Source organism: Eretmochelys imbricata, chromosome 7, assembly GCF_965152235.1.
Source record: "Eretmochelys imbricata isolate rEreImb1 chromosome 7, rEreImb1.hap1, whole genome shotgun sequence".
In the NCBI taxonomy this organism is placed as follows: domain Eukaryota; kingdom Metazoa; phylum Chordata; order Testudines; family Cheloniidae; genus Eretmochelys; species Eretmochelys imbricata.
This window is the reverse complement of record NC_135578.1, coordinates 105,119,867-105,145,684: the sequence shown is the minus strand read 5'-3', so window position 1 is coordinate 105,145,684 and position 25,818 is coordinate 105,119,867. Positions and strand designations below refer to the sequence as shown.

Below are 25,818 nucleotides of genomic sequence, written 5' to 3'. Positions count from 1 at the left end.
AAGCGACATAGCTTTAGATCGAAGCTAATTTACCTTGGACTATAGCAGGTCTTGTGGGGATACCATATAAACGCCCCTGGTTGGCACACTTACAGTTTCAACCATTCTAATCTCATTCTAGTCTCATTTCTTAATTCCCTGAAGCCAAGTGAGGACAAGCAGCAGCCCATATTGTTCGAATGAAGAGTTCTTCAGTTCTCTTTACAACACAGCCAAACTATTCCGGCGTGCTGGTGGAATCCCACTGGAACAAAGTGGCCTCTGCTGCATACTAGAGCTGTATCTGGCCCTTTCATGGGTCTGGATCTTAAATCTTCTACTCCTTCAAGTTCCTGAACCTCACTACTAAAACCGTAAACTTCCTGCCTCCTACAGCTCCTGTCTCCTAAAAGTTTTATCACACCCAAATTCTTAATGCTCAGAATCTTCTGGATGCAGAAGCTTCTGATTTTGATTGATTGCTGAGTTGTTCTCTTTCAAACACCCTTCTTAGTTCATGTTGTGTTTCTTTCAGCCCCCACCTCAGCTTACATAAAAATGCTCCCTTACAGGTATGTTAATTTCTGCTTAAGTAATATAGACTTCTATACTCATAAGAATAAAGACCTTTTAAAAACATTTCAGATGAATGCAAGCACATGAAAACATTCTATCGCAAATACAATAATCATAAATCATCACAAAAGTTATATTGTCCTTAAACCAAAGTTAAACTGCTCAGGACTGCCATCTAGTGACACTAAGGGGTACATTTAACATACAATCAAACTTCCAGAGCTGCCATAATAAGAGTTATAATTATCCTTGTAGACAGCATGGCTACTTAGCTTTGTGTTTGGAATAAAAGCTTGGGGAACGATCCTGTTCTGTGATACACAGCGCTAACCAAATCTTTCATGGTACATGCCTATGCAAGGATGGGGACCTTAAGTGTCTTTTGGGGAATTATTTAAGTTGGTTTTTAAAGTGTATTTACTTCTGCGGCATGGTAAAACTGAAACCTGCAAAAGATAAACAATCATTTCTTATTTTAATGTACAAATGTAAAGCCAAAATATGTTTGGGGCCTTAATACCAGACACATTTGGTATATGACTTTGCTGGAAAATAAAAATTTTAAATACCTTTAAATAATTCTGTAAAGTCATAAGCTGATGGCTTTATATAAACACCAATGTGTTACAGAATAAATGCATCTGTGAAGTAGATATATATAACAGATGTGTCTGTAGGGATGATGAGTATGTCTTTTTTCTGTTATACAACGCTGTGGGATATATAAATAATGCATCTGAATAATAAACTGACAGAAGTAAGGCTGTCAGATTTAGGTTTGCCTCCAATATTGCCTGGCATCATAGGAAAATGAAGTTGTCACTTAGTGCCATCTAAATACTGTAATTTATTGGGTACAGATTTGGGGCCAGATTCTTCAGTGCACTGGATTGGAGTTATTTTTAATTTATACTGGTGTAGCTGAATGGCCAGAATGTGGCTGTTGCTCTGTATATCAATTTGCCTTTCAAGTGATCGACGAGTGTGTGTGTTATGTATGAGAGAAACAGGGGAAAAATCATAGCTAATGTAAATATCTATGTTTGGATACAGTCAATACTAGGTCAAGTCTCTCAGGCCTTACACTAAAAACCCAGAGACTAATGCTGTTCAAGTTCTTTTGTTTTTGTCTTTTCCACAACTCTCCCAAGGAACTTTTTATGCTGGTGAAATTGAATCTTCAAGTCGAGGAAAGGAAAGTAATAAATGTAACTGAAGTTGCCCCTCATGCTTTCCTTTGGGGCTTTCAGACAAAACCAAAAGAATGTGAATTCACAACACTCTCATCTCATTTTTGTGGCCCAGGTTGTCTTCCAACATTACCCTCATGGAGAATCCCCCTCCCCACCGCTATCCAACGATCCCATTTTTCCACACAGAATATATTTGGTGGGGAAGAGAGTCCCCTATAGCACCATTCCCTTTCCCAGGATGTCACAGAGCTAACAGTGTGACGGAGGAATGGGTGGGGCATAAAGTGGAAGGCTGGGGTGGGCAACTGGACTTCAGAAAAGCAGACTTTGACTCCCTCAGGGAACTGATGGGCAGGATCCCCTGGGAGAATAACATAAGGGGGAAAGGAGTCCAGCAGAGCTGGCTGTATTTTAAAGAATCCTTATTGAGGTTACAGGGACAAACCATCCCGATGTGTAGAAAGAATAGTAAATATGGCAGGCGACCAGCTTGGCTTAACAGTGAAATCCTAGCGGATCTTAAACACAAAAAAGAAGCTTACAAGAAGTGGAAGATTGGACAAATGACCAGGGATGAGTATAAAAATATTGCTCGGGCATGCAGGAGTGAAATCAGGAAGGCCAAATCACACCTGGAGTTGCAGCTAGCAAGAGATGTTAAGAGTAACAAGAAGGGTTTCTTCAGGTATGTTAGCAACAAGAAGAAAGTCAAGGAAAGTGTGGGCCCCTTACTGAATGAGGGAGGCAACCTAGTGACAGAGGATGTGGAAAAAGCTAATGTACTCAATGCTTTTTTTGCCTCTGTCTTCATGAACAAGGTCAGCTCCCAGACTACTGCACTGGGCAGCACAGCATGGGGAGGAGGTGACCAGCCCTCTGTGGAGAAAGAAGTGGTTCGGGACTATTTAGAAATGCTGGACGAGCACAAGTCCATGGGGCCAGATGCGCTGCATCCGAGAGTGCTAAAGGAGTTGGCGGATGTGATTGCAGAGCCATTGTCCATTATCTTTGAAAACTCATGGCGATCGGGGGAAGTCCCGGATGACTGGAAAAAGGCTAATGTAGTGCCCATCTTTAAAAAAGGGAAGGAGGAGGATCCTGGGAACTACAGGCCAGTCAGCCTCACCTCAGTCCCTGGAAAAATCATGGAGCAGGTACTCAAGGAATCAATTCTGAAGCACTTAGAGGAGAGGAAAGTGATCAGGAACAGTCAGCATGGATTCACCAAGGGCAAGTCATGCCTGACTAATCTAATTGCCTGCTATGATGAGATAACTGGTTCTGTGGATGAGGGGAAAGCGGTGGACGTGTTGTTCCTGACTTTAGCAAAGCTTTTGACACTGTCTCCCACAGTATTCTTGCCAGCAAGTTAAAGAAGAATGGGCTGGATGAATGGACTATAAGGTGGGTAGAAAGTTGGCTAGATTGTCGGGCTCAACGGGTAGTGATCAATGGCTCCATGTCTAGTTGACAGCCGGTATCAAATGGAGTGCCCCAAGGGTCGGTCCTCGGGCTGGTTTTGTTCAATATCTTCATTAATGATCTGGAGGATGGTGTGGATTGCACCCTCAGCAAGTTTGCAGATGACACTAAACTGGGAGGAGAGGTAGATACGCTGGAGGGTAGGGATAGGATACAGAGGGCCCTAGACAAATTAGAAGATTGGGCCAAAAGAAATCTGATGAGGTTCAACAAGGACAAGTGCAGAGTCCTGCACTTAGGATGGAAGAATCCCATGCACTGCTACAGACTAGGGACCGAATGGCTAGGCAGCAGTTCTGCAGAAAAGGACCTAGGGGTTACAGTGGACAAGAAGCTGGATATGAGTCAACAGTGTGCCGTTGTTGCCAAGAAGGCCAATGGCATTTTGGGATGTATAAGTAGGGGCATTGCCAGCAGATCGAGGAACGTGATCGTTCCCCTCTATTCGACATTGGTGAGGCCTCATCTGGAGTACTGTGTCCAGTTTGGGGCCCCACAGTACAAGAAGGATGTGGAAAAATTGGAAAGAGTCCAGCGGAGGGCAACAGAAATGATTAGGGGACTGGAACACATGACTTATGAGGAGAGGCTGAGGGAACTGGGATTGTTTAGTCTGTGGAAGAGAAGAATGAGGGGGGATTTGATAGCTGCTTTCAACTACCTGAAAGGGGGTTCCAAAGAGGATGGATCTAGACTGTTCTCAGTGGTAGCTGATGACACAACAAAGAGTAATGGTCTCAAGTTGCAGTGGGGGAGGTTTAGGTTGGATATTAGGAAAAACTTTTTCACTAGGAGGGTGTTGAAACACTGGAATGCGTTACCTAGGGAGGTGGTGGAATCTCCTTCCTAGACATTTTTAAGGTCAGGCTTGACAAAGCTCTGGCTGGGATGATTTAGTTGGGGATTGGTCCTGCTTTGAGCAGGGGGTTGGACTGGATGACCTCCTGAGGTCCCTTCCAATCCTGATAGTCTATGATTCTATGATAATAGAACATGCATTCCCAAGGCCCTCAGAAAAGTCAGCAGAGATTCAATGCTGCTTGGGGGTTCATTAACAGATCCACCACAGCCCTCTGCACTGGGGAAACCTTTACAGAGGTGTGTGTGTCCTGCATGGTGGCAGCTGGGGTAAGGACTAGAAGTTCAGTGCCACTGGAACTATGCTCTTAGGGTGCCAAGGAGAGCCACATGGGGTCTTGGAGACAGTGGGGAAAGCCCCTGTAATGTGCAACAGAACCACTGCTCATTTTTTAGAAGGGAGGAGCAGAACCCATCCTCAACCCTCTCCAGAAGAAATGACTCAAGGCAAATTCCATGATGGAATCTTCCCAGAGATTTCTTCTCCCATGCATACTTCCATGTCAGGTTATGACCAGTTCAGTTTGATTAGCCATGAACTCATAGTAAAGTAACTTTCCAAATGCCATTCCTTTCCCTCACATTCCTTCCATCAGAAAGGGACCCAATGAAATCCACCAGCAGCAGCATCACTCTGGTATTAGCCTGTGCTGAACTTTCTCTAGTTCTTCCATTAATGAGTCATTTCTGATACTGCTAAATTTCCAGGTGTATCCTGCCCTTTTGTGGTACTTTGTTTTGTTAATCCTACACAAGTCCTCAATGATACTGTAAAGGTACCAGAAGTTTTAAAACTCTAAGCTATATTTGTGTGCATAGGGGAGATGGATCATTGACCATCCTTGCTGTCATTTGAGAACATTGCTTTGAAAGGCCCTGTAAGATGCAGCAGGCTGTTAGAAATTACATTTTTGTAATTTCCGCCTCCAGACCCAGCATCCCATCATTTCCATCAACAGCTTCAAATTGGGAAATCCAAAATTGTGAGGATAGCCTTTAAAATAAAAATTAAAACCTTCTTTTTGGCATCTGAAAATCCACAGTGTTCCAACTTCCCCCAATCAGAACCTGCTTCTCTTGAACAGCTACATCACTGAAATGTCTCTATCTACGAGTCAGGACAGAGAGTCACCTGAAAAAACTACCAGCATGGACCACAAAACAATGCCAATCTGAGTAAGGTCATACAATCTAGCCCTTCCATGTGGAGTAGGGTGGTACCAACCCTACAACAGTCACAGGACAAAACCATCCTTCTGGTGCTGAGCAGAATGGCTCAAGATGGACAGCAGCAGCACTCGCTGCTGGTAGAGCTGGGAGAGAAATAGTTTTCCCATCCCACAAAACTTTTCAAGATTTCAACAATTTTCCCATTGCACATCAAGACAAAGCCAACACCTTCCAAAGTTCTCCACCAACACACGCGTGCACACACACACACACACACACCCAGAATAGCCAACAACCCATTGGTCATGCACGCCATTAAATATTCATTGGGCCAAAGAGCTAGGATGACTGACTCTATAGCCCAGTGGGTAGCTCACTCATTTAGGATGTAGGAGACCTAGGGTCAAGTTCCTGCTCCAATGAACATTTATTTATACAAAGTGGAATAGCTCCACCAGGGAAGACTGAGAAAGCACCCACTCCATAATAGCCAATAGTCTGGTGGTTAGGGAACTGTGACCCAAAGACCTCTTGGCACCAAAGGGCAAAGCAGGGCAGTGAAAGGGTGACAGGGATCCCCTGGGTCTTGCATCTACATACTAGTTCACCAAAGGATGTCATATAAGGTCTGTACTGGAAGCCTGTGTCACACTGGTCCTCATAATCATTGTGAAATGTACATATAAACATGAGCGAGCAGTTATGAATATATACGACAAATTATGTTCTCTATGTCTGAGAGCTAAGGCAAGTCACCAAAAGGTGATCCACATACTCCTGTCAGGCAGGGGGGATGCTTCTCTCTCTCTGGCTGTTCGTGGACAAATAAAGTACAGTAGAATCTCAGAGTTACAAACACTTCGGGAATGGAGGTTGTTCATTATTCTGAAATGTTCATAACTCTGAACAAAACGTTATGGTTGTTCTTTCAAAAGTTTACAACTGAACATTGACTTACTACAGCTTTGAAACTTTACTATGCAAAAGAAAAATGCTGCTTTTAAGAATCTTCATTTAAATGAAACACTCACAGAAGCAGTTTCCTTACCTTGTCAAATCTTTTTTATAAACTTTCCCTTTTTTTAGTAGTTTACATTTAACACAGTACTGTACTATATTTGCTTTTGTGTGTGTGTGTCCCTGCTGCTTCCTGATTGCATACTTCTGGTTCCAAATGAGGTATGTGGTTGACCAGTCAGTTTGTAATTCTGGTGTTCATAACTCTCTGAGGTTCACAGTAGATGCTTATTTACCAGCAGGCTACTGGCTATTCTGGTCTCTCTCTGTTTTTGACCAGACATTCTATCCTGTGCCTGAGAACTCTTTCCTGACAAAGTTTCGTAAAAACTGGCACATTCCCGCAAAAAGTTTTGATTTTGATAAATCGGCATTTTCCAATGAAAAAATGGTTTGTCAAGAAACTCGCTACCAGCTGTAACTACTGGTCTTCTGTAACAGTGCGCCCTGTGCTCCAACTAGCTTGATGGAAGCTTGCTTACAAACCGGTTGGCTAACTGGCTATGCTCCCTGAGCTGGACAACTGCACTCCTATAATGGCTTCTGACTTCTCAAGGAGTCCAGCTACATGGCAACATTTCACACCTGGTTTTCCAGTAGCCGTGCAGCTGCAGGGTGCTAAGAACAGCACGAGTACTAGTGCAGAGAGGGACCAGGTGTTTTTATCATCATGTCATGGAATTCTGTGCCCTGTCTCCTCTGGCAGGAACACTGTGGCTAGCACTTTCAACCACCATAAGATCTGCCACATTATGCGCCTTCATGGGGATCTTTCATGTAATCTCAATGAACTGTCCACCATCACCACCAATGCCAAACACTGTCATTCAGTAAATATCTCCTCCAATGTTGTTGCAGCTGTGTTGGCCCCAGGATACAAGCATCCTGAAATAAATCTTTCCCAACTCCCCTCTTCTGGCCTTCAAACAAACCCTGAATCTCACTAAGCCCATCATCCAAAGCAAGTTCCCCACAGACCAGGACACTCCAACTCAAAGCAGCACCAGACCCCACCAGAAAAGCAGATGCAAAACCTGTAGACAATCTCCACTGCTACAATGATCAACACCCCCCACGACACACCTTTCAAGATTCATGGTTCTTACACATACCTATCAGACCATGTAGCATACCTCATGCAGCGCATCAAATGCCCCAATAACAACTGTGTGGGTGAAACCAAACAATCACTATATCCTTGAATGAACTCACTCAGAAAAATTATAAAAGACACCATATCATTTGTGGGTAAACATTTTTCACAAAGTGATCACTTCGTATTTGATTGTTCAATACTCGTCCTCAAAGGAAACCAGCACAACACCTTCAAAATACAAGCCAGGAACTTAAATTCATAACTCTTCTAGACACCAAAAACCATGGACTTAACAGGAACACTGGTTTCATTTCTCATTATAACAATTTGTAACTCACCCCACTGCTTGACTCTTAATTGCTTACTTCATTTTAAATGGTTTCCTACAATGTTTCAACTCCTTATGCATAATCATCTAAATTATAATCCTCAGTTGCCCACTTCAGCAAAGTGATTTATGCTTAACAATTTGTTCCAACTTGTATTTAGCTCAGACACGCTGATTTCCTTCCCCAGACCTGTAGAAGAGCTCTGTGCAGCCCAAAGTCTTGTCCCTTCCATCAAAAGAAGTTGGTCCAATAAAAGATATTACCTGACCCACCTTGTCTCTTCATCATAAATGGTAATACAGAAATACGAGAGAGAGGCCATGGCCTATTCTTTGAGTTAATAGCTTTACCCCTGCAATATTTGTTACCCAAATATTTGTCAGGCTCTTTACAATGATTTATAATAGTGACGTGTCTAGCTGACACTGTCCTTGATAGTTTTAAACTATATATTAAATAACTTGTGTAACAGTCACACAGAATATCTCTAACACCCACTCTTTCCTCTTCTTAAATTCATATGTAGATTTAGCCTCTCTCCAGAATTCTTAATACTACAGAATATCCCTTGTGTTTTCCCACAGAGAATACAGATCAGAACTTTCTAACTCTTCATAATTTGTTCTTTTCCCAACTTGAATGTATACAGTGCTTATTAAAGTAAGGACATGAAAGCACTTGCTGGAAGCAGCTGTAATGCAGTTAGACTGTGTGCAAGAATTTCTAGGGACCCCTTTCTATCATGCCTCATTCCAGACCTGCACCTCCTTTGGTATTGTGTGGCCAACTCTTATGATTTTGTCATAAATCTCATTATAATTATTGTTTTCCTTAAAGCCCCAGCTCCTGAAGTCAAGTGGATATGTGATGATTTCAGTCTTCATTCTTAAAGAAAAAGTAAGTTTCTAGCCCTCATGGCTTTGGAGAAAGCTTCATAATGTGACCCCAGTGCACCCTCAAGGCTCAAAAAGCAGAAGGCAAATAAAAATAACACCAAATTTATTATTTTTACATAATCTCATGATTTTAAAGCCAATATCATGATTTTTTTTTGTGAGCTGGACTCATGGTTTTTGAATATGTGGAGTTGGGAAAACTGTTTGGTAGTTATTTCTGGGGCATTTCTGCAGTAGAGAATGACAGTGGTTCTGCGCAATGAACTGCAGAATGGTTTTGATATTCTCTGGGGGTCTAAAATGAAACCTCCAGGGCCATGTTCACATTGAGACTGAGGACCCAATTCATCCTTAAGTTATTCTATTATCAATATTTATTTGTATTACCAAAGGAACTAGGAGCCCTAGTCATGGCCCAAGACTCCATTGTGCTAGGCACTGTACAAACGCAGAACAAATTGACAGTCCCTGCCCCAAGGAATTTACAATCTACGTATAAAACAGGAGACAACAGACTGACAGACTGTGAGCGATGAGAACAAACTGGTGAGTATGATAGGCAGTGGTATCCGTGTACCAACAGCTTAACCGCTGTCAAGTTTGTTCTGCCATCCCAGCAAAGGAGAGTTTTGAGGATGGATTTGAAGGTGAATAATGAGGCAGTTTTGCCGATGTCCAGAGTGAGCATCTCTCAAGCTGTTGGGCAGCATGGGAGAAAGCACAAAGGTACTTGTATGAAATTTAACAAATGATCAGAGGTGAGCACTGACAGCTAAATAACGAATGAGAGATGATAGATAGGGTGGGGATTAACCATCAAGGGCCTTGAAAATGAATGCAAGCAGCTTATGTTTTATTCAATAGACAGCGGGGAGCCCCTGGAGGGTTTCAAAGAGAGAGGTAGCATGATCAAAGTGACGGGTTAGGAAAGTGATCTTTGCAATAGCTTTCTCAATGGACCTGAATGGGGAAAATTGCATTTGTCAAGGCCAGAAAGAAGGATATTTACGATAACATAGATGCAAGAGGATGAGAGCTTGGATAAGAGTTTTAACTGTACGGATAGACAGAATGGGTGTCTCTTAAAGATTTTATGCTGAAAGAATCTGCAAAATGTAGACATAATGAGGATCTAGAGGGAAGTCCAAGTCAAAGATGATGCCCAGGTTACTGATCTGGGGGACAGACAGATGGTGGTGTTGGCCATAGTGATCAAGTCTATTCCTATTCAGAAAAATCCTTAAGAATATGCTTAACCTTAAGTATGTGCTCAAGTCCCACTGAAGTCTGGGATTTAAGCACTTGCCAAAGGTTAATCATGCACTTAAGTGCTTTGCGGAATAAGGATGGATGACTGACTAGTTGGCAATAATTATTCTTTACTTATTCTTTACTTAATAATCTTGTTCCGTTACCCTTTCTCCTAAATTGATGTCACATAAACCCTGAGAACCATGACCATGTACATAAATAATGTCAATATTACCTTTTTCCTCTGATGAACTGCTCCTATTCCACGTGTCCCAAGCTAAAGGAAAATTTTTATTAATACAAGGTTAGAATCCCAAATAATCACTTGAAATAATAAATCACAATACACCTCACTAAAATGTTATAAATGTAGGACCAGTGCCACTAAGGGCATTCCAACTACATCCATTTACAACACCCAGAGATATGGCATGTTTGATATTATAAGGTTTTTGTTAGTTTGTTTTTTCTTCTTTCTTGCAGCCATTTCAGCTTATCAAAAATTCCATTTTTCTTTTTCCCACCTCCCCCCCTACAAAAATAGGTCTTTACTCTTTTTCTTATTTCTCAGTCTGATTTCTTCTTTCTTCTTCTTCTTTTTTTTTTTTTTTTTTGGCTACGTCTCCTGGTTTTATTTTCCTCAGTGCAATTTTGACCTATCAATTTCTCTTACCACTCTAAGTTTTTATTTGGCTCAAGTGCATTTTTATGAGCTTGCTTTCTTCATTTTCACTCCTTTATGCTATTTTGTAAACGTTATATGTTGCATCTTTTTATTGCTCTTTTATTTAGAATTACACTGTTATTCCATATACTTCAGGAGAGTTATTCTGCACTGTGTCCTCTTTATGCATAGCTGATATAACGTTGGGTAGTGCTTAGGGTTTGATTTTATGGAGGCCCATCATTATTTCTAACTCTCAAGTCAAGTATTTCAATGTGTACTTCATTTTTTCAGGTTTCAGAGTGGTAGCCGTGTTAGTCTGTATCAGCAAAAAGAACGAGGAGTTCTTGTGGCACCTTAGAAACTAACAAATTTATTTGAGCATAAATAACTTTCAGGGGGTTGGACTAGATGACCTTCAGGGGTCCCTTCCAACCCTGATATTCTATGAACACTGACCCCTTTTATGGCTCCTTCCATATCAGAATGTCACAGGTTAGGTTGAAAACTAAAGAGAATTTTTAAAAAATAATTCTCAACATTATTGCAAATGTTGACTACTGTACAAACTGATAAAAACCAAAACCGAAAAAAAAAGTGTTATAAAATATTTTAAATTTTTCCCCACAAATCATTTGTTTGAAATTTCAAAATCTGAAAACTTTTGACCACTCAACTCTTTGCAAACAATAATCAATTGGGACTCACAGTACCCCAGGATATAGGTAACCCCAACTATCTGATGGTCTCTGGGGAAATCCAAACATTTTGCACAATGACGGGGACTGACCAACAGGTTTTAAGTCTGATCCCTTAGAGTTGCATTTCCCTGGAGCTCATCCTTCAAATCCTGTTTACTGGCTTCCTTGGTAATATATATTGTGAGACAATTTCTTCAAGGCCACAAATAGCTAGGCTGTGAGAGTCCCCCTAGCTTAGAGTTCAGTGAACAGGATCCTCTGCAGCAATCTAGCAATGCTGGTTGTCTCGGCTGGAGGAGACTGGAGCTGTGCTGTGGAAGGTGTGGAGCACAGTTGAGAGAGGATATATTGGCTTGGGAAGTAAAACAACCACCAAGACGCATAATCAAGCTCTGGTTCACCATGTTGGTATTGTATTAATTCCTTTTTCACGGTAAAGAGAGGTTAGGTAATTTACCCAATATCAAAGTCAAATCCATGACACAGGAATAGAAAATTTGAAAATCTTGAGAACTAGTCTTTAGCTTTAATCCCTAGATGATACTGCAGTATAAGCGAGGTGAGGGTTGGGGAGAGGGTGGTTTGGCAGAGAAGAATCATACGCAAATATGTGGGCAACACCTGAAATTCACACAGGCAGTATCCTCATGAGTCACCATTTCTGTGTGTTATTAAGGCCTGATCCAAAGCCACGGAAGTCAATGGAAAGATCCCAGTTGATTTTAAATGGGCTTTGATCAGGGGCAGATAGCTCTTCCAAATGCCATAGGAGCTACTGTCACATCACACCACTGACTCCCTGACTCCAACCCCTTCCCATCCAACTTCAAATGCAACGCTTCCCCTTTCTTAACATAGAGGGAAATATTTTTCAAAGTGTGCAGCACCCCAAATGTATTTCATTTAAAGAGAACATGTGACTTAAACCATATTATTTTGTGACACTAAGAAGCAGTGTTCTCTGAGAGCACATCTGTATTTTTCTTTAAAAACGTGTCATGTACATTAGCTCTCAGATGCCACAAGTGCCGTGTGATGAGTTACCACAGCAACTGCTGCTTTGGTAACAAATAGCCGGCTGAAAGCTCTTGTCTTTTGTACATGCTCTTTCATCATTTTCACCCTTGGTTTTCCATGTCTGTTATGCATAACCAAAAGGTAGCCACATAGTGTACCATGGAAGGGGAAGGGGAAGGAATTGGTAAGCTTCAGGAAATAGTAAATTGTGCTTAGATCACGTTCTGTGCTCTCTAAGCTTCCCCCCACCCATTTCTGCAATCTACATGGAAAATAAGTCTTTTTCCTGGGAGGGAGTTTGGTGCAGGAGGGGCCTGAGGCAGGGGATTGGGATGCAGGAGGAGGTGTGGGGTCTGGGGCAGGAGAGGGGGTGGAGTTTGGGTGCAGGAGGGGATTCTGAGCTGGGGTAGGGGGTTGGGATGCAGGAGGGGGTGCGAGGTGCAGGCTCCGGCTGGGAGGCGCTTACCACAAATGGCTCCCGGCTGGCGGCGCAGCAGGGGTCAGGCTGCCTGCCTGCCTGCCATAGCCCCACACTGCTCCTGGAAGCGTCTGGCTGCTGGCACGTCTCTGTGTGCCCCTTTTGGGGGAGGGGGACAGCAGGTCTCCATACGCTGCCCGTGCCCACAAGCTGCAGGGATAGTGCTGGGGGCAGGGGCAGTGCACACAGCAGCCTTCCCTGCACTTGCCAGGGGCCACAGAGACGTGCCAGCAGCCAGCTGATTCAAGGAGCAGCGTGGGACTATCCTATTGGGATCCAGGAAGTGGATGCTGCTAAAGGATCCCCCTCCAGCCTAAGAGGGGGATCCACAGGACCTGGAAGGCAAATGAGTACGGGGGACAACTAATGAAATAACAGGGACAGGAGTGCGGTCAAAGGGTCAAACGAAGGGGAACTAGATGGGGGACTATGGCAGGCAGGTAGCCTGCCTGAGCACCCTTTTTAGTGGCCCAGAGATCGTTTCCTGTAATTTATTTTTGCGCCCCCCTCCCCCCCTCTTGAGCGAGGGTCCTGGGCTGCAGTCCTAAACCCCTGCCTTAATCCAGCCCTGGCAGGGGGCTAGAAGAGATGGCTACCTCCCACCCAGACTTCACTGCAAAGATTAAAGGAGCAAAAATGCCATACATTTCTTATTTCTCCTTCAGTATGGTTCTGCTTATTTTCTGTGGCCTGAATTCCTTCTCTGCCCCCACTCCCCAACCATTGCCTGCCTTCCTGGAGCAACTTTAAGACAACCCCACAAAGCTGAGTTGTCAGTTTCAGAAGATTTGAAATGCTGCTTTTGCTGTGTGACAGTCTAGTAAGCTGGAAAATAGCTCTTGTGCATGACCGTTGGAAACGCATTACAAATGAGAAGGGTTTTTGTTGTTTTGTAAAGTGAGCTTTTCCAATGTCACTTGAAATGGGAGCTACTCACCATTTCTCACATAAGACACTAACCAGCGAGCTGGGGCATTTTAGAGTACTTACAACACTATGGACCTGTTTTAGAGCCCACTGGAGTCAATGAAGATTCCCGTTGACTTAAATGAGCTTTGGACCAATCTGTACAAACTCAGGTTTAAACACTGCAGCTTTGCACCCCATGCTGGGCTGCTGCCTCTATATAATTTAGGCCAAGGAGCCCAGCTAAGTTATGGTAACCTCCTTGGGCTGCCTTACGGACTGCAGCACTGCTTGGAATCGCTCCAGCACTGTGTTGTGGCTCTGCTCCAGATATGCTCCTGTGTCAAATCACCTGCCCTAGCCTGCTCCCCCTACACTTGGGCTCCTGAGAGGATCCTCTGAGGTTAGCCTTATGGCTGCCTTCTGCAGTGCCTATGCAGGAAGAATCCTGCCTTGCCAATTCCAGAACACTGAGAGCCCCTTTCTGCTATTCCAGCCCTTTTACCCAGAAGTATCCTCCAGCACCGCAAAGTACACGGATCACAACTATCCTTGCCCCAGAGGATTAGCCTGTGCCTTGTACCTCAGAATCTGAACTATTTTTATTTTGTTTTACTTTGCCATATCAAAAAAGCCTAGCCCCCAAGAGCAAGTCGTTACAGTGAAATATATGCTTGCCCTGGAAGCAAGAGGTTGAGGACTAAGGGCCTCCAGTGGTGCTGAAATGCATACAGCTCACTACAACTCCCTGCCAAAGGTGTACTAGTGAGAGCAGCACTTGTTCTTATGAAATGTTTTTGCAGTGCATTTAACTGACTGAGGCATTAAGAAAATTATATGTACTTTACACAAGCAATTGTTTTTATTGAGCATATGGATACTAAAATGGCAAAAAATATCTCCTTCCTGTGAAATGTAATGTGGTGATTACCGCTTGGATCTTTTAAAAAAAATATTTCTGTTAAATGCAGCTTAATATATACACTGCAGGATCCTAATGCTGTACCGCAGACTTGAGCCTGGCAGTCATTAGACCCCTGCCGTGCAGACTTGACCAATAATCATTTTAAATGCCTTTGTATTGATTGATGCAGAGCATGATGCAGAGCAGAGAGCAGAGTTTTTACGAAAGTTGATATTTAAGAATAGAGGTTCCCTGCAGAAGCTTACCAGTGCTGAAATCAACTGAGGCTAGTATCTGTCAAAGGATTGCACATGTGGGGCCTGATTCAACACTCAGAGACTTATACTGTAGTCTTTAAGGCCAGAAGAGACCATCCTAATCATCTAGACTGACCTGCCCATCGCAGGACATAGAACCTCACCACCCACTCCTGCAATAGGCTCATAACCTGGCTGAGTTACTGAAGCCCTCAAATCTTGATTTAAAGAATTCAGGTAACAGAGAATCCACCATTTACTCAAGTTCAAACCAACTAGTGGCCTGTGCCACACTCTACAGAGAAAAGTGACCCCCCACCCCAGGTCTCTGATTGGGGAAAATTCCTTCTGACCCACACTATGGCATTGTTAGCCCCTGAGCATATGGGCAAGACTCACCGGCTAGACACCTGGAAAAAATTCTCTATAGTATCTCAGAGCCCACCCCATCTAGTGACCCATCTCCAGCCGTTGGAGATATTTGCTAATAGCAGTCACAGATAGGCCATATGATATTGCAGGCAACGTCATCACACCAGCCCCTTCATAAATGTATCAAGCTCAATCTTTAAACAAATGGAGTCTTTCCATGGGCTTCAATGGATGTTGAATCAGGGTGATAAAGAACAATGTAGATTGCCAGTGGAAGTGTGACAGTCTCCTCACGAGAGCTGGCTTTAGGATTTTACACCACCACCCCCATAGCCACAAGAATATTTTTGGCAGCTGCTCTGCCCCACTCATTCTCCTCTGCCTAAGGGTAAGCACATCTACAAGTACTGATTACTATTACTAAGCAACAGACTTCACAGTCCTATGTTGAATTAAGACTTTTGGGTCCCTGGCACAGGTTTGGCAATTGCCAGAAGTTGGCTCTACCTTTAACTAGATCTGTGCTAATGAACCCTTCCATACAGAAGCTGACATTTTATCATAGTCTGTTATTTGAGCTACAGTAAAAAAGGATCTTTCAGAATGAGGCAACGGGGTCTAGAGCGTCAGTTTCCCCACTTCTATAATGGGGATTGCAATACTTTTCCTCTAAGAAGCATTGTGAAGAATAATTAGTCAGTGGACATAATCCTGAAAGCCAGACATACACGGAACTCCCACTGACCGTACAGGGGAGCTCGGTGAGTGTCAATTGCTGCCAATGTCAAAACTCCCACTGACTTAACTGGCGCTGGAACAAAGTCATGGTATTCTTACGGGATCAGGTCCTATGTGTGAACAGTCCTCCATAAATGGTTCGGCTTGGGCTCACAGTGGATTGTACCAATGGGATCTTGGGCACAAGGGCCTCTGGTGGGGGAAAGCCCACTTGGAAGGCATTTGTTGCAGCACGATGTGCTTGCAGTGACTTCTCTGAAGGGAACCACCCATGGACAGAAACAGACTGAGCTCACCTCCCAGACAATATCTCCTGGCAGGGCTCAGAAGGAGCCTGAACTAAAATGTACAGCTATCCTCACCCACGGTGGAGCCCCCAGGGAAGAGCAGCTGTGCAAATGCTGCACGTCATTCTCCAGTGCATGGTCTCCATTACTGGAAGGCTGAGCAATTTAAATCTTTCTGCACCAGCAGGGATGAATTAAATCCCTGAAATGGTCATCATTATTGTATCAAAGACTGAAAATGTATCCATGGAGTGGACATTAGCAAATATGCATAAGACCTCATGACAGTAATTAAAAAAGGTTTCGCACCTCCTTTTCCATCCCCTGCAGACACAGGGTCGAGAAATAAATTCCCGTTTTATACAGTAGGACAAATATTTGTGTAACTGAAATATTCTTATTTTACTCCTTAGAAGAAATAGAAGTTGGTTTATTGGACAAATAATATTTCCCCACATTGACCATAAGGTGGCACTGCCACATAAGCATTTTTTCCTAAAGGCGGCACCATAATATTTCAAAACCATGACGAAACACAGTCACTCACACAGTACAGCATGTTAATATTACACATGCCTGCATTAGATTTACACGGTGTATCTACGTGAATCACTTTCTGCCACACAGTTTTGTCTTGCCTGTTATAGCAGACCCTTTGGCTTAGTTGGAAATTATATTAATTCTTGGCAGGAAGACATTTTCAAAGCTGTAACAACTTCATTGTTTATCGCCAGTTTATTAAGCTGAAGCATACAAGCCTATATAGTGGAATCAATAGACAACAATGTATCATTTTCTATGTAAATAAGAAAGTCTGTTTATCTTGGTAAGAGGCTTTTGTTGCTGTGTTTTTACTTCTTTTTTTCCACCTATCAAAAATACTAAGATTTAATGCCGAGGGTCTTACAGAAAGCACATTTTGCATTCTTCTGCCGTGTTGCTGAGCTTTACTACAGTGGAGACAACATTTGGAAATGGCCCTTCCCTTAGTGACTCTGGGACCAGGGTATCTCCAGCTTTCCTGATTAAGTGAAAACAGTGGGTGAGACACATGTATTCTATGTATTTCAGGTTGTAAAGAGCCACTGACACACTCTGGCAAGCCTTAAAACACACTATACTGAAAATATATACATATTTTAAAGTGAAGTACCATTATGGGGGTGCTGGATGGCTCTGGGCTAGAGCAAACAGCACTACTACTTATGCCTCCCCCACCTGGTTTACCTCTTAGAATCCAACCCCCACCCATAGTGTCCAACAGCTACCATCACTGAATTATTGTCCCGCAGAGGAATAAAGGGTCTTGGGAACTGAACTATCCATCTTCTGACCCACAGAGAGCTTCTTGCCAAGTCAGGCTTCAAGTCCCTGGATAGGCAGCACTGGGAAGCTTGCATGATGCCGCCCATACTATACCTATTCTCTGGCTAAACAGAGGGTTTGGATCTCAAGAACTATCAGCGTGGCATCTTTGAAGACTACTAATTTACCAAACGCTACTCTACTGAGAGAGACACTAGTTTGATATTTTCTTTCCAATCCTGGGAATCAACAGTGATATCTGCACATAAATGGAAAAGTCCCACCTTACCAACCTGCTCCTGCTGTTTTACCCAGTGATGTCATAAACCTGTGTTATGATGCCGCAATTTGTCAAATTGTGATGTCACTTTTAGGTAGCACCTGAAGAGATGGGGCAATAAAAGCAGCCTAGTTAGAAAGAAGGTCACTTCCATTTTCCTAATGACTACAGTAACCTGAGAAATCAGTAATGATAATTGGCATTTGATAAAGTACAGAGTTTGTTGGAGCGCAGCAATACATCTTAAATGCAACCTTAGGACACAAAACCATGTATAAATGCATGATGATAACCTTAAAACATCCTAGCTCTTCTCAGATATTTCTCTTTGTTTTTACATTCAATGAAGGCAAACTTAGACAGAGATCTAGCCTGTGTACATTTAGCAGCACTTCTTTTGAGCACAAGTGAAATCTGATCTTTCCAAATCTTCAATCAATCATTTTTTGGAGTATACTAGTTCCCCCCCCCCCCCGTTTTCCATTTTTGAATCCATAAACTTTGTACCAATTATCAGCTGGCATCCTTCCGATATGTTGCTGTACATGATCTGGTTGTGACCCAATGGTCTCTGGCTGTGGTCCCATTATTGTCCAAACTTGAGTAAGAATCCTCCAACACAAAGTCAGGGTGCTCTGGGCAATAATGTTGGTGAACAGGTGGGATGTGTTCTTCTGTACCATGAGTTAGAACTGAGTAATGTCCCAGCATGGTGCTGGGGGCAAATAAGTCTTAATACAAAAGTGTTGATCGCTAAAGGTTAGACTGTGATTCGGGCTATGCCCCACAGACTGGAACTAGGGCAGGAAGCCTGGAACGCAGCGTTCCCCAAGGACGGACGACGCCCAGCTGGAATACAGAAGGAGGCAGGAAGTGACCCAGGGAAGCTGACTTGAGGCTGACACAAGATACCACAGGGTGAGTGAAGGTAGAACCTGGTGGAGCGGGAGGGCCCGTGTTCCTCTTCCCTCACCAAGAATTGTACCCATTCGGTGGAGTTGCTGCCTGGAAACTGAACCCACTAGGTGGGGTTGCCGCCAAAAACTGTATCCATTAGGCAAAGCTGCTGTTTGTGGACTGCACTCACAAGGCGAGGTTGTCACCAGAGATGAACCACTGGGTGTAACAGCCACCTGGGGCCCTAACTGCCTCCCGCCCACAACCCTTTGCAACCACTGAATTCAATGGGACTATTTATGTGAGCTAGTGCTGCTCAACATGGATGAATGCTGTACAATTCTAGCTCAATGCAATTTGGTCACAGTCATTCCTGATACAAAGTGCTAACAAAAATATCTTTAGCATTTATCACTGGTGAATCTGTACCACCAGTTCACGATCTGTGCTATTGACAACTGAATGGAAACCAGAGAAAACGAACCAGTACAGTGAACTCCCACAGAAAAATGTTTTTGGTAGTTTTCATCCACCTTTCCTGACTACTGATTCTGGTATACAATAGGGCTGACCACATTATTCAATTAAATAATATTTGTTGAAAGTTTAGACCTTATTTCTGTTCACAGAATGTTTGAATCAATTCTGATTTCAGCAAATGTGTCAAATATCATAAGTATTAATTGAATAGTTCTCATGAACAATTTTGAATATAAAATGTTTGTGACCTAAAGAAGAGCTCTGTTTAAGCTGGTCTCTTTCACCAGCAGAAGTTGGTCCAATAGAAGATATTACTTCTCCCAACTTGTCTCTAAACTATTAACATTTGCGCTGTGAGAATGGGTCACCTGAATCCCATGGTATTTTTTCTGCTCTCAGATTGGATGACTGAATCTTTTTAAACAAGAGATTTGCAAATAGTGAATACCCAATGATGAACTTCTGACATGAATTTTCATTTGTGAAATGTTCAGAATTTGTGAACAATTTCCACACTATATGTCAGTCAAGGGAGAGGTGGTAAATAATAAATATGACTGCAGAGACAGCAACGCAGTGAAGTCAGTATAATTATTTGCAAATATGTTTGCGCATCTGTTTTTTATTATTATTATTCAGCCAGCTCTACTATGGACACAGGCACAAGAGCAAAATAACAGTATCCAAAAGTAAGAGCACAATATACTAGTTAGAACTGGTTCTTTGGACTTTGGTGCATCAGCTTTAGTTGATCCAGTTTGGAGTCATTTCAGTGAAGATATCACGTAGTCCTTGAGAGAAACTATACTGAAATAAGTGTCTTTATTTGGCTATAATCCACTCTAATTTTTTTTTAAAATCAACTTTACAGTTCGAATATGCTGGGCCAAATTCCACCTTCAATGAGATTCTGTGGGTGTAACTAAAAAGTGAATATAGCTTGCTGTATTTTAAATAAAAAACATGAAATATTGCACAGCTGAACTTACTCTGAACAGGGAAACAAAGAATGTTGTGCAATTTCATCAGTTTATCTGCACCTATCCTACTAGAATGAAAGGCATTATATTGTCATGCATGATACTGTATGATACCAGTGTATGAATTTAGTGATTAAATTTTAAATGGTTTCAGAAAATCAACATGTTTCTTTATAATGGAATACTACACAATAATTCATGTAGGGCCTGATCCAAATCCCACTGAAATAAAAGACTTCCACTGATATCACTGGACTTAACATGAGACCCATTATTGGTTTCTTGGGAAAATAGGTAGATGAGTGGACTCTACATATGTGCATTTAAATTAATAAAATTAAAAAAATCAAATAGAAACTTGTGTATTTCTGTTATTCTATATTATGCCAAAAAGTGAATAGCTTTTTCTTTAACTTAATACTTTCAAATTACTCATTCTTGCACTGAATATGCAATTCTTCTCTTACTACAAACTGTAGCATATTGGAGGAGTTAATTAGGTTTGGGAATTACTTAAATGCAGTAATATATAAAAACATAACCAAGTGACTTTTCAACGTATCAGATTAGTTAATTAACGTAAGGTAATACCATTAATCTGGGTGATTCTGCACTGTGTTGATGCACTGTAGTTATAAAAAAAGAATTTTGGATTTAATTCAAATAAAGATTTTAATGGCTAATGGATATTTTTTATTACTTTGGAATGAATGAGGGGAGAACATACCTTGAAAGTGATGACATAAGTGTAGTTCTAAGAGACCAATGCTAATTATGTATTGTACTGTTTTAGAGAAGATTAAACTTCAAAACCACAGTCAGACAGTGTAAAAGAACTCCTTCATTCCAAGGCTATTTCCATACTGCTCTGTTGCTGGGGGGGAAAGAAATGGCAAGAGATTGATAAACAGGATGTTTTACATTCTCACGAGGAAAATGTGATCTAGCTTCAGTGAAATATCGTATGCTAATGGAAGAGAACTCTCATCTCATTAGTTTTGCTTCTCCTTGGAATGGATAAAATGTAAATGTGCACGCAAAAATAGACTTTAAAAAATAAAAACTCCTTAAAGCACTGTATTTGTGGAAGTGAATTTACATATTATGTCTTTTTCCATAAAAAAGCATCATCAAAAAGAACCTGCGCCAGTTTTGTATTAAAAGGCCTATAGAAGTCTCTTAGAATCGCCTTTGTTGTTGGTAACATGGGTCCCAGATTTCGGTCTTCAGGACGTCTAGTGTTTGAAGCAGGACTCTTTGTAATTAGAGCTTCTTGTTTCTCACTTATAGGCCCTGCAGTCAACAGAAAATTATTTTAATGTATTTCTTCCCAAAATGTTCATGGTAAAGAATGTAAATGGCCAAATAAATAGGTTTGTCAAGAAAAGATTAATGGAATTTTGGTAGCAGTGGTTATGTTCCAGAATATTGGCTACGGGTTTAGTTTTGTAAAATACATCACAGTTAGAATACATGGAAATACTTTGTTTTCCTTTCATATCAATTAATCATCCATGCAATAAGCAACATAAATCATTTCTAGAGGTAGAGATGTGTTTTCAGAAAACAAATAGGACAGTAAAAATAACCATTGATGTGCATTCTTCGGTAACAATTATTTCATTTTATTTCCTAATTTTTGTTATGTTATGAAGGAGCCATCTGATACCTGTCAGGGTGAACTTCACCCAGTCAAACAGTGCAGCACTTATTTCTGACTGCAGTCCTCTTTAAGGACTTTGGTGGGATAAGTGGTGTTATGACGACTCTCAGTATAGGAGCAAACTTTACCCCTCCTGAGTGGTACTTGTGCACTGCAGGCCTGATTGTGCTAGCACTGATCTCTTTCAATGCAACTTAGATGAGAGGCACAGGGGCCAGACTCCTTATCTGTCCAATCTGCTAAATCTAATTACCTAGACCAATGTTTGGACTCAACCAGGTTAATGTGCAGCCACATCTCCATCCTCCTCCTCCTCCTGTCTTCCCAATATCAGGCATTGTTCTGTCTGCCAATGTTGTTCTGACAATCAGCAACTGATGTCTCAGTCAATGACAGTCAAAACATATTCCCCAAGACACTAGAAATGTTGCCTTTTATAATACTCAGATTCTGGATTTGCTGATTTGGCAACAAAACACATCATACCATTGAAACATTTCACCTGGCTGTCTAGATCACTTGGGCCAGCTCTTGCTCCTGCTGCAGTTCATGACAAAAACTCCCACTGACATTAACAGAAGTAGGATCAGGCCCTACATGCTCAAACACATGAACGAAGTACCAGGTTTCTGATTTTATAACATCGTTATTAATTCTTTGTACACTTTCTTGCACTGTCCTTACTCAGACAAAACTCCCATTGAAAACAATGCACGTTTTGGAACCAATGGTAATTTTGTTTGAGTTAGGACAGCACAATTTGCCCCTCTGTGAACACAGATGCACATCTTGGATGTTGTCTCTCCGTAAGCATTAACAATCCAGAATGTAAGCATGACTTTTGCACTTCACTCAAACCAGCTAGATGATGCCTACCTAAATCCAGAAACTGGAACACAATATGCATGGTGTATTTAACATTGGACGCATGATCCTCTAAGCGGAGAACTAGTATCTGACCCTTGTCAAAAACAGTCAGCCAGTCCAAGAGATACACAACATAAAGGCCAACCTGTAGCCTCACCTATAAAAAACAAAACAAAAAAGTTGAGTTAATTCATTGATTCTATCTTGTATCAAAATTAATGAATATTCATCCCGCTGTTCTCCATGGGAAGGAAAATCTATTTTGGATTTGATCTAGAAGATTTTAAAAATATGATGCCTAGAAAAAATTTAAACCTTGATCATGTAGCTCTTATGCATGAAGCAGTGCTATTGACTTCAGTTGGGCTACTTACATAATTAAATCCTTCAGAGTTGGACCCCTAGATTTGTAAAATTATATCTCAATTCAGTAAGGGCCTGAGCCCAGGTGCTTAGGGCCCTGTCTTGCTAAGTGCTGAGCACTCTGACCCTCAACCATTGAACTGAATAGGTATTCATGGAGATGTTTAAAGCTAAACATATGTACAAGTACACTCACCTTCATCAGGGCCAAAAGGTGCAGATCTGTGCACAATGGTAGCTGAAGGCACTCAGCACCTTTCAGAAATGTCTTACAAACCTTATGATGTATTGGGGTTGCAATTCATTCCTCTTATCTTATCAAACATGCATTCTGTAAGGATACTTTATACTCACAGAATATACCAAAGACAAAATACTTCCATAAAACCTCTTCGGTTTTGATATGATCAAAATATCTGCACCACCCTTCAGCTGTTGGACTATTCCGTAGAATGGCATGAATTACTATGGCACAAGCCTCATTTTTTCAAGCCAGTTAGAATCTGTTATCTTTTGCTTGATGAAGAATGATCACCGGACAGTTGGGCCTGGCAGATTCAACCTCACAAATGTCCAGAAGGAAAAGGTCACCAACCTTATCTTAAAATGAAGATGGCGGAGGACTTGTGTACTATTAAACTATACTCCTGTTAGTCAATATTAGTAATTCCTAGAGAACCAAACTAAAGTTAGGGGCATGGCATAAATACCCAGATAGATTTAGTAGTACACCGGCTAACTGTTCAACAGAAGACTTATACTGTATTATACTGTAGAGGAAAATATGATCCTTCTCTTTTATGTGAAGGGACAAATTTTCAGTCTGACATTAACCTGGTCTCCTTTTTTGCTCAATTTTGCACGAACATTTAAGGGTGCAGTTTAGGCTTCTTAAAACTCCAAGTTCCTGTTTGTACCTGTGTTTGTTTCTTTTTTACCCGTTCAGACACAGAAACAGAAAAGAGGATGTGAAAACCTGCCTTTGATAAAAGAAGCTTGGTACATCTTGGAGTCACAGTCAGCATAGAATTAACAAAAGCAGACAACTATGTCTTGTGCTCTTTTAGTTGACTTGAGTAATTGCAGTTATGACGTAAATACTGCTGAAAGAAGTCAAGTTTTGAATCATTACTACAGCAATGGAGAGATTATTATAATTAATCTATAAAACAACCTACACTTCCTGTTTATTGATGTGATTTGAAAAGAAACACTCTGCTTTCTGAATTGCCAGTAAAGCATAGAAGGAACATTAATCTGATCCAACTATTATCAGATCATTGTTATTAAATTACAATTACAAATCAAGAACATAAATGGAATATTTTGGTTTCTACTTTTATGAGACGATGACAAGTAGAGAAACTAATCTATTCAACCTGACTCAAAATCTATTCAAACTTAAAGAGCCAATTTTCCAAAGCAATCTCTGCATATGCACTTTCAAAACTGCACATCTACATTTTTGGGCACTTAAGTTTTAATACCTGAGTTTTTGCAAGCCGAAAAACTTTTAATTTGCATTAGAGTAGCTGTTTGCACATACAAAACAGTCTTTGGGCACACAGATTTAGAAACTGACATTCAAAAGTTCTCTCAACAAATTCAGTCCTTACTCTTGGTTCAGATGTTATGTGGAATATTTCCTTTCTGAGTAAACAGTTCCCACAGTTTATTAACTCATTGTATTATTATTATTTATTTGTACCATATGTGACAAAGTTCCTCCTCTGCCTTGGTGGGTCCTGCGCTTATTGGTGGATTTGCTCGCCTCAGAGATTCACGGCAGCCCTCAGTTTGGCCACTTTTGCTATGGCTCAAACCTGCCGTCCACTCAGCTGACCTCATCACTGGCCAGCAGGGGAAAAAGGAAGGAGAACAATTTCTGCAGTCTCTGCTGGCCCACCTAGTGGGTCGGAGGACAGGCCAGGGACCTTCCCCTCTGGTGGGACCCACAGTCTAGGGCAACTCCTCCTGTATCCAATAGGGAGTTGGGGGGATTGGGGGAACCTGGGTCCTCCCTCCACTCTGGGGTCCAGCCCAGGGCCCTGTGGATTGCAGCTGTCTACAGTGTTTTTTGTAACAGCTGTGTGACAGCTACAACTCCCTGGGCTACTTCCCCATGGCCTCTTCCCAATACCTTCTTTATCCTCACCACAGTACCTTCCTCCTGATATCTGATAACGCTTGTACTCCTCAGTCCTCCAGCAGTATGCTTTCTCGCTCTCAGCTCCTTGCGCCCTCTTGCGCACGCCTCACTAACTGAAGTGAGGTCCTTTTTAACCCAGGTGCTCTGATTAGCCTGCCTGTCCTAATTGATTCTAGTAGCTTCTTAATTGGTTCCAGGTGTCCTAATTAGCCTGCCTGCCATAATTGGTTCCAGCAACTTCCTGATTATTCTGGAACAGCCCATTATCTTACTCAGGGAAAAGGGACCTGCTTAACCTAGGGCTAATGTATCTACCTTCTATCACACTCCTATAGCTATCTGACCTGACGCTGTCACACACAGTAGTGCCCAGAGGTACAATCATGATCATTACAAACCATTATGCCAGGTACTGAACAAACATACAATAGAAGACAGTTCCTTTCCCAAAAATCTTACAATCTAATAATTATGGTTATCTTAGAAACTGTGACCTGACATTAGTTTTGGGCTGCTTGTGAGTTACAGGGTAACCTATGCAGCAAAATTCCTTAGGTACATATTGTATATAATGCAAAAATTTAGGAAAGTATCCCCACCACCACCATTACATGCCAGAGCTATAAGCTGTAAATAATTTATTTTAACTATTAGCCTCACATA

General features: G+C 41.7%; 1 protein-coding gene across 2 annotated transcripts in view; it reads right to left on the bottom strand.

The window, feature by feature from the left end:
• Nucleotides 1–19,739: 19,739 nt before the first annotated feature.
• The window catches only part of CHST15 (carbohydrate sulfotransferase 15), a 98,409-nt gene continuing 92,330 nt past the window's right edge, over nt 19,740–25,818 (bottom strand). For both annotated transcript variants that reach the window (XM_077822968.1, XM_077822967.1), the window contains 2 exons: nt 22,653–22,800; nt 19,740–21,406 (listed from right to left, as the gene is read on the bottom strand). In XM_077822968.1, the coding sequence (XP_077679094.1) occupies nt 21,216–21,406; nt 22,653–22,800 (339 nt within the window). In that variant the 3' untranslated portion in view covers nt 19,740–21,215. The remainder of the gene's footprint in view (nt 21,407–22,652; nt 22,801–25,818) is intronic.